Raw genomic sequence first — 14,294 nt, forward strand, 5'->3', positions numbered from 1 at the left:
CGGGAGAGGGAACACAAGCAGGGGGAGTGGGGGAGGGAGAAGGAGGCTTCCCGCGGAGCCGGGAGCCCGATGCCGGGCTCGATCCCAGGACCCTGGGATCATGACCTGAGCTGAAGGCAGACGCTTAACGACTGAGCCACCCAGGCACCCTTTTTAATTTTTTTTTAAGAATTTTTTTTTTATTTAGGAGCATGCGACTCTTGATCTCGGGGTCGTGAGTTCAAGTACTTCTTACGTGCTCACGACAAGCTTAGGAGGTACTGATTATTAGTACCCCCATTTTATGGATAAAAAACTGAGGAGGCACAGAGAGGTCGATTGGTTTGCCCGATGCCACACAGCTGATGGGACACAGAATTCAAACCCCCATATTCTGGCTTCAGAGTTTATGCCCTTCATCAAGACACTGCTACTTCCCCTGTCTCCCTTTTACCATTGAAGAAACTGAGGCACAGAGCGACCAAGTATTGGGCCCCAGCTCCAATGGGAAGTGCCAAGGCCACGTCCAGCCCCAGGGCTGCACTCTTCCTCAGGCCTGCAGCACTGTGGTTACTCAGGGCCTGCAAAGCAACCCCACAGCCTGTGAGGTGACAACCCTTCCTCCCTATCACCATGGAAACAGCCCCCAGTTAGGGATAAAGGGGCCCTGTCAGGTTTCTCCCACAGCCCCTTCCTGGTCCACCTCGGGACACTGCCCCTGGAAGACCCCGGCTGGCTGAGCCTCCCCTGGGCTCCCCAGAGCCCTCCAGCGACCCCAGGCGGAGGGTGCACAGTTCTCTAGCTTCTATTCTTCGGCTACAAGCCTGACCTTGGTGCCAGGCCTTGGAGAAACTCCCCATCCCTCAAATCTCTGAGGCTGGTAGAGGTCTTCAGGAAGGATCCTGGGGCCCCTGGGCCAGTCACAGCCTTCACTGGACCTCCATTTGCTCAACTGCCCAACTGGGCAGATGAGGAGGAACAGAAAAGTGCCCCAAGCCAGCTGGGTTTTCAACCTCATCAGGCCCCACACCTTGCCACCTTTTTATTAGAAACAGTTGTTTTAGTGGGAAGGTTTTTTTTCCCCCCTTTAATGTTTTTTTTTCATTCATTCATTGAATATTTTGTTAAGGTAAAGCTCATAAGAGTGCTGTGCACAGAGCTTTGGTCAACAACCCAAGGAATTTTGCACAGTAGGCACGTCGTGTAACCAGTCCTCACATCACAGTCCCCCAAACCCCCAAAGATAACTGCCATCCCGCCTTCTAGCACCTTCTAGCACCTTCTAGCACATTTCCTGTATTAGAACTTCTCATAATTGAAATCATGGGGTCCGGACCCTCTTGTGGCCCATCCTTCACTCAATGTTGTGATTCTGAGTTTCGTCTATGCGGTCTCCAACCCTCTTTATATAACAGAATATTAGTAAGAGCCTCTTCGCCATCCCGAAGTGAAATCCACAGACAATATAACCTACTTACACACATACTTTCTTCCCCCACCAATTCAGGGGGTTGTCCTCAGTGTACTATAACAAGGCACAAATGGAAAGTAGCCCTGTGCGGCGGCTCAGGATGGGCAGATCGGATTCTGTGGGGCCGGAAGCTGGTACCATGGTGAGGGGGGTTCTCCTGAAGGAAAAGCGCCAATGCGTGTGACTCTGGCCATAGGGAGAGGGGATGTTTATTTAGGATGAAAAGAGAATTATAGCAACTTGCCTCATTTTGAAAGCTGACAAACCCTCCACACATTCCAGAAAAGTGGCACAGACCAGCTTCTAGCTTCATACACTTCAGACCTGCGTCTCCTCCTTCCATCTCATACTTTCTGTGTCAGGTGCCCTAGGACAAGTCACGTGATGTGACTCCTGCGAATTCCTGCCCCCAGCCACCTAGCGGGAACACAGCCATGCATGGACGGGCGTGACCACAGACCCCATAAATACCCGGGCGGGGGGAAGCTTAGGAAAATGTCTCCCCACCTCCACTTCACCTTAACCAGGGCCCCCCAGTACCCACCCCTCTCCCATGCGCCAGGGGCAGGAGATCCCGGGGGAGGCCATCATGGAGAGATACAGCGGATTGAATGGATTGCTCTTAGAACATCTCACCTTGGAAAATTTTACCTCCGTGTATGGCTTTGTGGACCCATCGTGGGGGTTTTGGAAAGGCAGCTCAAGTAAGGGGCTTGAACCTCGAGGCTATTTCAGCCTCGGGGCACCTGGCTGGCTCAGCCGGTAGAGCAGGCGACTCTCAATCTCAGGGTTGTAAGTTCGAGCCCCACGTTGGGTGTAGATTACTTAAAAAAAAAAAAATTTTTTTTTTAAGATTTTATTTATTTATTTGACAGAGAGAGAGAGAGAGAGTGTGTGTGCATGAGCACGGGCAGAAGGAGAGGGAGAAGCAGGCTCCCCACCAAGCAGGGAGCCCGATGCAGGGCTTGATCCCAGGGTCCCGGGCTCATGACCTGGGCCGAAGGCAGACGCTTAACCAACTGAGCCACCCAGGCGTCCCTTAAAAATAAAATCTTAACAACAACAACAAAAAAGCCAACAAAACTGTTTCAGCTTCACGGTGACCCTGGACTGGGTTTCACAGGTGGGTTCTGCCACTCTGTGGCCTTACAGGAAGGAGTGGGCAGGGCACATAGCTTCTGTGGCCTCGGTTTCCTTGTTGGTAAAATGAGGTGGTGGCTTAGCCTCTTCTTCAAAGGTTGGGGCAAAGAGTCAATGTGAGGAAAGTGCTCAGCCCCACTTTACAGATGGGAAGTGCTCCGTGTCCCACCAGCTGTGTGGCTTTGGGAAAGTCACTCAACCTCTCTGTGCTTGGCTTTCTTCATTCATAAAAGGGGGCTAATAATTGTCGTGACCTCATAGGATTGTTGTGGGGTTTGGGTAAACCATTCCCACCTTGCAGATGAAGAAATGAGTCTCAGCGAAAGTTTGTTGCCAGGGTTCCACCAGTGAGTGGGGCGCCCCTCACCTGCCTCTTGCTCACCCTCCCTCCTGCCCTGAGATTCCTCTGCCTCCTCCCCAACCCTCCAGGAGTGACTCCTGTCCTCACCCCCCGCCCCCGCACTGGTCCTCATGGTGTCTCCCCCACACTCCTACAGCCAGAAGTTGTCAGGCGAATACTTCAGGTACAAGGGCATCCCTTTCCCTGTCGGCATCTACTCACCCGAGAGCATCCGCATGGTAGAGAACGCTGATGTGCAGGACGACGACATCTTCATCATCACCTACCCCAAGTCAGGTACCTGCTGGGCGGGCTGGCTGGGGTGGTGGCCACAGAGCCTGAGAAGGGCTCTCGGACGGGAAGGGGAAGTGGAAAGAGCCGGGGGTGGGGGGTGGGGGGGGTGAGCTTGGCTTTTGCACTGGTCAGTCCCTCCGCCAGGTGTCGCTCCTTCCCCCCCCCCCCCCCCCCCCCCCGGTGGGCTCTGCTGTCCTCAGGGAAGCCTTCCCTGACCTCCCCATCCCCTTAACTGGCCTCTACTGGCCTTCATAGCGCCTGTCACCACCAGCCACTGTATTGTGTTTTCATTTGTTGGTTTATTCTCTGGTTTCCCCACTGGAACATGAGCTCTTTGAGGGCAGCTGGTTTAGTGTGTCTGGATCACCGCCATGTTCTTTGAGTCTAAAACAGTGCCCGGCACATAATAAATATTCAGTAAATATTGGTGGAAGGAAGGAGGCGGGGAGGGAGGGGGGAAAGAGACGCTCTTAATGTTCTCCATTCTGTCACTGAAAAACTGCTTATTGGTCATCTGCCATGTGTGGAGACACAGCTGTGAATAAGGAAGACAGTTGTCAATTTGTTGGGAGACACGGGCTTTATTTCAATGTGCAATCACTTACGTTACTATATAATTAGTGTTGGGGTGGGTGCCCCCAAGGAAAGGTGCAGAGAGCGTTGAATGTAGGTAACAAAAGAGATGGTCTGGGGGGTGAGGGCAGCCTTCGTGGGGGACAAGATGTTCATGTCCAGACCTGGAAGCTGCAGAGGGGTTTGAGTGGGAAAGTGTGTCCTAGACAGAGGAGCAGCACATGCAAAGGCCCTAGGTTGGGGGGAGGCTTGAAGAGATTGGGGGAACAAGAGAAGGTCAGTGAGGCTAGGGACGAGGCGGGGGCACGTGGGCTGATGAAGCCTCCCTATGGAGCCAAGGTGAGGCTCTGCGGTGACTTTACTCCAAGTCCCTCAGGGAGCTTTTAGCAAGAGAAGGGAGAGACTTCAGTTTTTCCGTCTCTACCATGATGGGGATTGACTACTTTATTTCTTTTTCAAAACATTTTTGAAACATTTCAAAATATGATATTCACCGTCTTCAGCATAGAGTTCTGTGAGGGGTATTTCTTGAGATATAATTCACCCACCATATGATTTACCCATTTTTTAAAGTGTACGATTCTCTGGTAGTAGTGTACTCACAGACTTGTACCATCACCACAATCCATCCCGGAACGTTTTCACCATCCCAACAAGAAACCCTGTACGCATTACCCATCCCTCCCCAAACCCCACATCCCCAACCCTAAGCCTTGGCCACCATTAATCTGCTTTCTGGCTCTATGGATTTGCCCATTCTGGACATTTCATATAAATGGAACGCTACAATGCATGGTCTTTTGTGTGTCTGGCTTCTTTCACTTAGTACGACGTTTTTGGGTTCATCCACGTGGTAGCACGCTTCAGTGCTCCTTCATTCCCGTTTATGGTGGAATACCGTTCCATAGCATGCATTCTATTTTCTGTTTACTCATTCATCAGTTGATAAACACTTGGGTTGTCTGCACTCTTTGTCACAAGTAATGCTTCTAGGAACATGGGCATCCTGTATGTGGACATATGTTTTCATTTCCCTCAGAGTTCTGAGTTTTGAGAGACACACACAGTCCTAAAACCACCATCACAGCCAAGATACAGAACAACCCCATCGCCCCCAAACCTTCACACACTTTCCTGGCCATCTCCCCCCTCACCCCAGCCCCTGACAACCTGTTTGCAGCCCCTAGAGTTTTGCCTTTTCCATAATGTCACATAGATGGACCCATACCATGTGCAGCTTTTGAGATTGACTTCTTATTTTTTTTAAAGATTTTATTTATTTATTCGACAGAGAGAGAGGGAGGCGGGGAGAGGGAGAACCAGGCTTCCTACGCTGAGCAGGGAACCCATTGCGGGGCTCGGTCCCAGGACCCTGGGATCATGACCTGAGCCGAAGGCAGATGCTTAACGGACTGAGCCACCCAGGCGCCCCTGAGACTGACTTCTTTCATTCAGCATAATATACTTTAGATTCACCCAACCTGTTGTGGTTTTTTTTGTTTTTTTGTTTTTGTTTTTTTACGGCCAAGGAGTATTCTTTTCTATGGATGGACCATGGTTTATCCATTCATCTACTGAAGGACGTTTGGGTTGTGTCCAGATTGGGATGGGTATGAATGCAGCTGTTATGCAGCTTTGCATTCAAGTCCATGCATGGAAATATGTTTTCATTTTTCTTGGGTAAATACTCAGAAGTGAGATTGCAGAGTCTATGGGAAGTAGGTTTGCTTAACTTTATGAGAAATTGCCAAGCTCTTTTTCCAAAGTGGCTTTGCCATTTTGCATTCTCACCAGCAACATCTGTGAGCTTGCCAACCGAGTGATCCTTGCCAACACTTGAGATTGTCAGGGTTTTTTGTTTGTTTGGTTGGTTTTTAAGCCCTTCTAACAGGTACATATTGCTATCTCACTGTGGTTTTAATTTGCATTTCCCTGGTGGCTAATGATGTGGAGCATCTTTCCCCTGGCTCATTGGCCAATTATGTATCTTCTTTGATAAAGTATCTGTTCAAGTCTTTCCCCCATTTTGTAATCAAAACCATTTGTTTTCTCATTATTGAGTTTCGAGAGAGTTCTTTTTTTTTTTTTTAATTAGGCTCCACGCCCAGCGTGGGGCTTGAACTCATGACTCTGAGATCAAGAGTCAGATGCTCTACTGACTGAGTCAGCCAAGCATCCCGAGAATTCTTTATATAATCTGAGTACAAACCCTTTATCAGATATGCCTTTTGCAAATACTTTCTCCCCATCTGTGACTTATCTCTCTAGTGTTTTCTCAAAGCAGAAATCTAATTTTGATGAAATCCAATTTGTCAATGTGTTCTTTAATGGGTCAGATTTTGATATCATAGCTAAGAAACCTTTGCTTAACCCCAGGTCGGAAAAACGTCCTTTGTGTTTCCCTGTAGAAGTTTTATGATCTTAGATTTTAAACTTAAATCTATGATCCATTTTAAGGTAATTCTAGTATATGGGATGAGGTATAGTGTGAGGTTCTTTGCCCGTGGATGTCCAATTAGTTCAGCTTCTTTCTTTAATTTGAAATGTACTGATTTTTTTCTTAAGAATAATGAATTCATAGTTCAGAAGCTCAAGAGGTACCAAGGGTTTGCACCGAAAGATTGCTCTCTCCTCCTGCAGTCACCAAGAGCCCCCGTGTATCCTTCCAGAATTTGCACGTCCAAGCAGAAATGTGCATAAATATATTTTCACTTTTTCCTACCACAGTTCACACAGTACCCACACCATTCTGTATCGCGGTCTTGTCTATATTTTTGCTTTCTTTTTCCTTGTATTTGTTTAGGGGAGAGAAGGGGAGAGTCTTAATCCCCCAACGTGGGGCTCGATCTCATGGATCACGATCTGAGCCAAAATCAAGAGCCAGACATTCCCAGGCGCCCCTCTTTCTCTTTGCATCTTGACATCACCCCATCTTAGGACTGTAGACAAAGAACTTCTTTGTTTGTTTGTTTGTTTGTTTACGGTTCCATAGTATTTCATAACATCGGCTGTACAGGAATTCTTGTTTAAAGAGTTCCTGGCTGATAACTATTTACTAGTTTTCAACCTTTGCCTTTAAACACAATGTAAACTTTATACACAATGTAAACTTTCTACACAGTGTTGCCTCCAGGGCATATAGCACCTGCACACTTCGGCCTTTATCTGTAGAAAAAACTCCTAGATATGGAATTGCTTGGCCAAAGGTTCTGTGAGTATGCGATTTTGATGGCCATTGCCAAATTTCCCTTCATCAGAGTGGTAGAAACCTCTTCCCTGAACAGCAGGTTTCGTTCAAAGCAGCTTTGAGCCGGATGGTGATGGTTGCACAACAACCTGAATGCATTTCATGCCACTGAGCTGGACCCTTTAGAAATGGTTAAATCGGTAAGTTTTACGTTATGCGTATTTTAGAAAAGAATTTGTGAACTAGTCACGGAGGATTAAACGACTAAGGGGTAAGGAGAACCCCAGGGGATACAGGAAGAGCCCATACAGGGAGCAGCCGGCCACTCCCCCTGGGCGGAAAGCAGAGCGCCCAAGGAAATCTGATGGGGTCGCGGGGGGCAGAAAGTGTCGCTGTCGCTGGGTGTTCAGGGCACTGCCGGCCGCGGTCCATCACGGGAGCCAGCGGGCGAGAGGAGCGGGCGAGAGCCGGGAAGAGAAGCCCATCCTCCCGCAGGGCTCCTCCGGCGCCCTCTACTGGCGGAGGTTATCATTGCGCCAGGCGCCGGAGGAGAACTGTTCACAGGGTCCGGCTCCCAACGCCCAGAACAGGGCAACGGAGAGTGGATTCGGAGGCAGAGGCAGTGCATCAAGAACCGGGGCAGGGTTATTGTTAGAATCCAGGGCAATATAGGGGCACCCGACTGGTTCAGTTGGTGGAGCGTGAGACTCTTGATCTGGGCGTCGTGGGTTCAAGCCCCACCTTGGTCGCAGAGATGACTTAAAAATAGGGGCGCCTGGGTGGCTCAGATGGTTGGGCGTCTGCCCCTCAGCTCAGGTCGTGATCCCTGGGTCCTGGGATCGAGTCCCGCATCGGGCTCCCTGCTCCTTGAGAGCCTGCTTCTCCCTCTACCTCTCTCTCTCTCTCTCTGTCTCTCATGAATAAATAAATAAAATCTTTAAAAAAAAAAATAGGGGCGCTGGGTGGCTCAGTCGGTGAAGCGTCTGCCTTCGGCTGATGTCATGATCCCGGGGTCCTAAGATCGATCCCCGCAAGGAGCCCCGCGTGGGGCTCCCTGCTCAGCGAGGAGCCCGTTTCTCCCTCTGCCTCTGTCTGCAGCTCCCCCTGCTTGTGCTCTCTCTCTCTGTCAAATAAATAAATAAAATCTAAAAAACCCCCAAAACAAAAAACAAAACAGACAAACAAAACAACAAAACAGAGAATCCAGGGCAATATAATACTAATAATAGGTGACTGTTAACATTATTATTTCTCAGCTGACTTGCCTATAGTCTCCTGGAATCCAGACCAGAGAACCAGGTCATTGTTTTAAGGTCCCTTCCTGCTACATGACATTTGTGGCTCCCCCCCAGAAATCAAGGGGTTGAAGGAGCAGTGAAAGGAGCTGAGGTTTTTAAGCCCAGACGCCTGGATTTAATTCCAGCTTCCTGTATGTACTAGCGGAATGCTTCTGCCTCACACATAAGCCTCAGAATCCCAGCCTACTAGAAGCTTATTTGTCATTCCTTTAAACTCCAGGCGGTGCAGGATGCGTGGAGGGAACTGGGGGGAAATCCATGCAGTCTCAGGCATTCTGGCTCTTTCCATCTTATGGCTCTGCCATCCCCGGGAGCCCCAGTTTCCAGGGGTGTCCCCGCATCCAGCCAGCGGAGAGGGAAGGTGGGGCACGTAGGAGGTGTTTATGGGCCAGGCCTGGAAATGGCTGCATATCACTGCCACCTGAGCTCACTTGGCCAGAACTCGGTCACATGGCCCCACATGTAGCTGCAGGGGAGGCTGGGGAAATGTGGTCCCGTCATATTCCTGGTAGGGAGATGAAATGGGGTTGGATGGACAGCAGCCAGTCTCTGCCACGCGGGCCACTTCCTAGCTTCGCCACCTTGGCCGCCGACTTTGTTTCTTTGCGCCTTGAGTTCCTGCTCCGAAAATCATAAGCAGGCCTAGCTTCTCCACGGGCCGGCCGGCCAGCCGTGAGGAATCTGAGAAATCTGACTCTGGTTCTCTCTGGCCTCCCCTCCACCCCGCCCCATCTTTGATTAATTTGCCCAATATCTCCTGACAGGCACCAACTGGATGATTGAGATCCTCAGCTTAATCCTAAAGGACGGGGACCCATCCTGGATCCACTCGGTGCCCATCTGGAAGCGGGCACCCTGGTGTGAGACCGTCATGGGTGCCTTCAGCCTCTCGGACCAGCCCAGCCCCCGCCTCATGAGTTCCCACCTCCCCATCCAGCTCTTCACCAAAGCCTTCTTCAACTCCAAGGCCAAGGTGCAGGAGGCGGGAGGGATGTTGGGGTGGGGGAGAGCTGACTCTCCCTGACTGATGGGTTCAGCACATTTATTGAACACCTACTATGTGCCTGGCCCTGATCTAGAACAGTAGCTAATAAGCACACAGCAACGTAAGCCTACATTCTAAGGGGGTAACAGGCAGAGAATAGATAAGGAAGCTCTTTAATATGCCAAGGTGGCAAATTCACATCAGAAAGGAGCAGAGTGTGGGGGTGTCTGGGGGAAGAACATTCCAGGCACAGGGAAGAGCAGGTGCAAAGGCCCTGGGGCGGGTGTGGCATGCCTGAGGCTGGCAAGGAAGCCTGTGTGGTCAGAGCCAACTGAACGAGGGGGAGAGGAGTAGAGATGAGGTCAGGGAGGTAACAGGCTTCCAACTGTGCAGGGCTGCGGGGGCTGTGGTGGGAACTTCGCTTGTCCCCTGGGGGTCATGAGCCAGGGCAGAGGTCTGAGCAGAGAAATAGGAGCCGACTTAGGTTTCCACGGGCGCCCTCTGGACGTGAGGTGGGGGACAGGCCGTGGGGGCAAGGGCAGGTCGTCCAGGTGGGAGGCGACAGTGGACGAGACGAGGGTGGTGGAGGTGCGTCAGTCGGCACAGCAGAGGCGGTGAAGGAAGAAGAGAGGTGAAGGAAGCGGGCTGGGTTTGGGGTGTATTTTGAAGGTGGAACCAGTAGTCGGATTAGCTGACAGATTGGGTGTGGGTGTCAGACAGATGAATCAAGGGTGACTCCACGGTGTTTGGCTTAAGCTGCTGGGAGGATGAGGCTGCCGTCACCTGGGGTGGGGGGCGGCGAGATGGGGAGGTTCAGGGGAGAGTGGGAGCCCTGTCGTGGCCCATAGGTGTCCGGGCGCGGGTTGCCAGTGGGCAGGGAGATAACTGAATCGGGGTTGGATAGGGATTTGATAACTGGGATGGACATGCGTATCTGTAATTGGCTGGTCGATGCAGAGATGGACGGAGTCATTAAAGCCGGGAGACTGGTGGGGTCACCAAGCAAGTGAGTGGCTGACCATAGTCTTGGGGAAGGAGACAGTTGCCAGGGCAGGACATATCCGATGGGGCTGGAGTGGGCTTGGTTGTGGAATATGAAGCAGGTATACAGAGTGGAGCCAGGTGATCGGGGCCTTGAATGCCAGGCCCGGGGGCTGGGACTCTTCCCTGGGGTGCTGGAGAGTCGAAGAAGGCAGGGTCAGATCTGGGTATAGAAGCACCTTCTGGGGCCATGTGGAGGCTGGGAGGCTGGGGAAGAGGCTCTGGTGAAGGACCAGGCAGGAAGAGATGAGCTAGGGCCTTGGCTATGGGAATAGGAAGGAAGGTCAACACCTCTCACCCTGATCTCCTCCATCCTGAACCCCATGCCTTCTTCCTCCCGTCTTTATTCCCTGAAGCCAAACCGTCACTCTGCCTAGTCCAGGAACAGTCCCCCTCTCCTCCTGGAATGTGGTTGCAGGGAGCTCTCCCCATCCGCTGGGATGAGGTGAACTGATCTAAGCTTAGCGGGGCAGTCCCCTGAGAAGTCAACTCTGAGTCCTTCCTGCTGTGGGATCAGGAGAGAGAAGGCTTGAGGACATGCGGTCTTTGGGGCTGGGGTCCTTCCTGTGTCTGACACCTTCTGGCCTCCTCCCCAACATCCACACACAGGTGATCTACATGGGCCGGAACCCCCGGGACGTGGTGGTCTCGCTCTACCATTACTCCAAGATTGCTGGGCAGTTGAAGGACCCCGGCACACCTGACCAGTTCCTGCAGAACTTTCTCGAAGGCGAAGGTGAGGACTGGGGCAAAGTGAGATGGGGGGCGCCCCTTGGGGACCCAGCCAAGAAGGGGGCAGGGGAGGGGTACGAAGGCGAGAGAGGCAGAGATACAGGGCGTTACTCGCAGTGAAGGAGACAGGGGAATAGAGAGAAGGAAACAGACAGCAGACACATAGATACAGAGAGAGAAGAGAGAAACCAAAAGAGAGAGAGAGATGCAGAAAAGGGACAGAAACAGAGAGATGGGGAGACAGGGGTTTTCAGGGTGCCAGGTGTGGGGGGTTTGGGGGAAGCATCCAGCTCTGAGGGGCCGGGCCTGGGGCCACATGGGGCCAGTGAGGCCCCCCTGAGCCCCGAGCCCCAGCGGAGGTGGTCTTGCTGCCCGGACCTCATCCGCCTGCCCCTCCGCCCGCAGTGCAGTTTGGCTCCTGGTTCGACCACATTAAGGGCTGGATTCGGATGCAGGGCAAAGAGAATTTCCTGTTTATCACCTATGAGGAGCTGCAGCAGGTGATTCCCCCCCGCCCCCCCGCCCTCCCCCCCCCCCGGCCCAGCGCCCCCCACTCCTCCCCTCCTCACACCCGCTTCCCTTCCCGCGAGGCCTGCTCTGCTGCCCAACGCACCAGGTATTGGGGGCGCAGCCGTGAACGGAGCAGGGTCCTGAGCCCCTGAGCCGCAGAAGGGGCATGGACAGAGACATGAAATAGATGGCAGCTGGAGAGCAGAGCGAAGGAGAAAAGGCAAGCCGAATAGAAGCTGAAGATAAGGAATGTGTGGGGGCGCAGTTTTAAATAGGGTGGCCAGGGAGGCCTCTGGGGGGAAGATGACACTTAAGCAAAGATCTGAAGAAGAAGAAGAAGAAGGAGCCCTGGAGATAGCTGGGGGGAAAGTGTCCCGGAAAGCCAGTGCGAAGACCCCGAGATGAGAGCATGCTTGATGTGTTCCTAGGGGAGCAAAGAAGCCCATGTGGCCAGAGCCGACTGAGTCGGGGTGGGGGTGGGCAATGTGGGCAGCGAGGGGATAGGAGGCACAGGGAGGACCTTGGCTTGTCTCCGAGTAGGTGGAAGCCCCCAGTGGGCCCTGAGCGGGAGAGCAGACAGGATAGATGAGGTCCTGCGGAACTGCAGCACGTGGGAAGTGAGTTTCGATGATGGCTGTGACCTGAAAGGCAGAGGGGGCGGTGGAAGGAAACAGCCTTTGGAGCTAGATGGGGATCCTGTCTGGACCCCATCAAACATCCCTGGAGCAGGCACCCAGGAGAGGAAAATGCCTTCTGGCTGGGGCAATCAGGGAAAGCTCCCTGGAAGAAGGTGCCATGCAGAATGCGCACTGCTTTGCTGGGCTGTAAGGAGGATGCTGGGCTTCTAGAGGGACAACCCACAGTGAACATAACCAACCATTCTAGATTCTTTTTTTCTTTTTTAGCAAACGCTTTTTTTTTTTTTTAAGATTTTATTTCTTTGAGAGAGAGAACATGGGGGGTCGGGGGGGCAGATGGAGAAGCAGACTATCCACTGAGCAGGGAGCCCAATGTGGGACTCGATCCCAGGACCCTGGGATCATGACCTGAGCCGAAGGCAGACGCTTAACTGACTGGGCCACCCAGGTGCCCCATTCTAGATTCCTAACAAAGATATTCCCAGTTGCTGGGTACCTGAGAAGCTCCCATTATATGCCCCTTCACTAAGTTCCCCAGACACATTCCCTTCTTGTGTGTTTCATGTATGTGTTGTATTCTTTCTGTCAGTACTTTTTGGAGTGGGAAACACCTGAATTTTTATGTCCAATAAAGCAGTTAAAATCCCCTAAAATGTTGGGGTGCCTGCGTGGCTCAGTTAGTTGGGCATCCAACTCTTAATCTCAGCTCGGGTCTTGATCTCAGGGTCGTGAGTTCGAGCCCAGCATGGAGCCTACTTAAAAAAGTCCCCTAGGGCGCCTGGGTGGCTCAGTTGGTTGAGCGGCTGCCTTCGGCTCAGGTCATGATCCTGGAGTCCCGGGATCGAGTCCCGCATCGGGCTCCCTGCTCAGCGGGGAGTCTGCCTCTCCCTCTGACCCTCTTCCCTCTCGTGCTCTCTCTCATTCTCTCTCTCTCGAATAAATAAATCAATAAATCTTTAAAAAAAAAAAAAGTCCCCTAAAGTCTCTCAGAGCCTCGGACATCTCATCCTTAAAATGGGTGGGAAAAGGGGTGCCTGGGTGGCTCAGTTGGTAAAGCAGTTAAGCGTCTACCTTCGGCTCAGGTCATGATCCCGGGATCTTGGGATCGAGTCCCGCATCGGGCTCCCTGCTTAGTGAGGAGTCAGCTTCTCCCTCTCCCTCCACCCCTACCCCCCTGCTCATTCTCTCTCTCTCTCAAATAAATAAATAAAAATATTCTTTAAAACCTGGTGGGAAAATGCAGGCTCATGGGGTTGCTGTGAGAACCACAGTGGCTGGCACTGGCATATTATTACCATCTGACAAGGTACGCCACAGTGTGAGTATAGTGTGTAAAGTAAAAGTGATTAGGTTCTGAGCAAGGGCCTATCTGATTAGTAGTAACAATAGTAGCCAATGTCCCCTGAGGGTGAGAGAGGCCACGCACCAAATACCACACGTGGCTCATCACATTTAATCCTCGCCAGGTGCGGGCAGGTGAGTTACCTATTAGAGCGAACCACATAAAATTGCCAGTATCGAGCCACATTTTATAGGGTTCACCCCAATATTGTTATTACCCCCATTTTAGAGAGGAGGAGCCTGGGGGTTTGGAACCTGGACAGAGTTGACAACCTACCTGAGTTTTTTGGGTTTTTTTGTTTTTTTCCCAACCTGGTAAATCTCTTGATGTTGGAAGATCCAGAGAAGATTTTGGCATTACCATCCCCCACCCCCACTTTTTTTTTTTTTTTCATCTAGTTTTGTTCTCCAAACCAAAAACTGGGCCATGCAGCCTGACAGAGCTTCTGGGCTGCCCCAGGGTGTGAGGAATTGCCAACATGTTAGAATTTCTGGGACACGCCAGTGGTTCAAGACGATAAAGGGATGGAGGGTTATGAAACCAGGGATGACGTGGAAAATCAGAGCCGTGGGGTTGGTGGAGCTGAGCAGAAGGCGGATTGCATTTCAGGGAAGGCAGCAAAAATAGAAGGGGGCAGGGAGGGGTGGGGCTTCAGGCACTTAAATCTGAGCTCCTCCCTAGCTGTGTGACCCTGGACAAGTGTCTTCCCCTCTCTGAGCCTCCTTTTACCGACTGGGGTAAGGACACCTCTCTGCAGGGTTATT

The 14,294-nt window shown here is 51.8% G+C and overlaps 1 protein-coding gene across 1 annotated transcript in view; it reads left to right on the forward strand.

Moving 5' to 3' along the window:
- The window catches only part of SULT2B1 (sulfotransferase family 2B member 1), a 33,060-nt gene that overhangs the window by 15,959 nt on the left and 2,807 nt on the right, over positions 1–14,294 (forward strand). Inside the window, exons 2-5 of the mRNA XM_027619014.2 lie at positions 3,088–3,227; positions 9,047–9,255; positions 10,918–11,044; positions 11,446–11,540. Coding sequence (XP_027474815.2) covers positions 3,088–3,227; positions 9,047–9,255; positions 10,918–11,044; positions 11,446–11,540 — 571 coding nt within the window. The remainder of the gene's footprint in view (positions 1–3,087; positions 3,228–9,046; positions 9,256–10,917; positions 11,045–11,445; positions 11,541–14,294) is intronic.

The sequence above is a fragment of the Zalophus californianus genome, chromosome 17, assembly GCF_009762305.2.
Source record: "Zalophus californianus isolate mZalCal1 chromosome 17, mZalCal1.pri.v2, whole genome shotgun sequence".
NCBI classification, from domain to species: Eukaryota; Metazoa; Chordata; class Mammalia; order Carnivora; family Otariidae; genus Zalophus; species Zalophus californianus.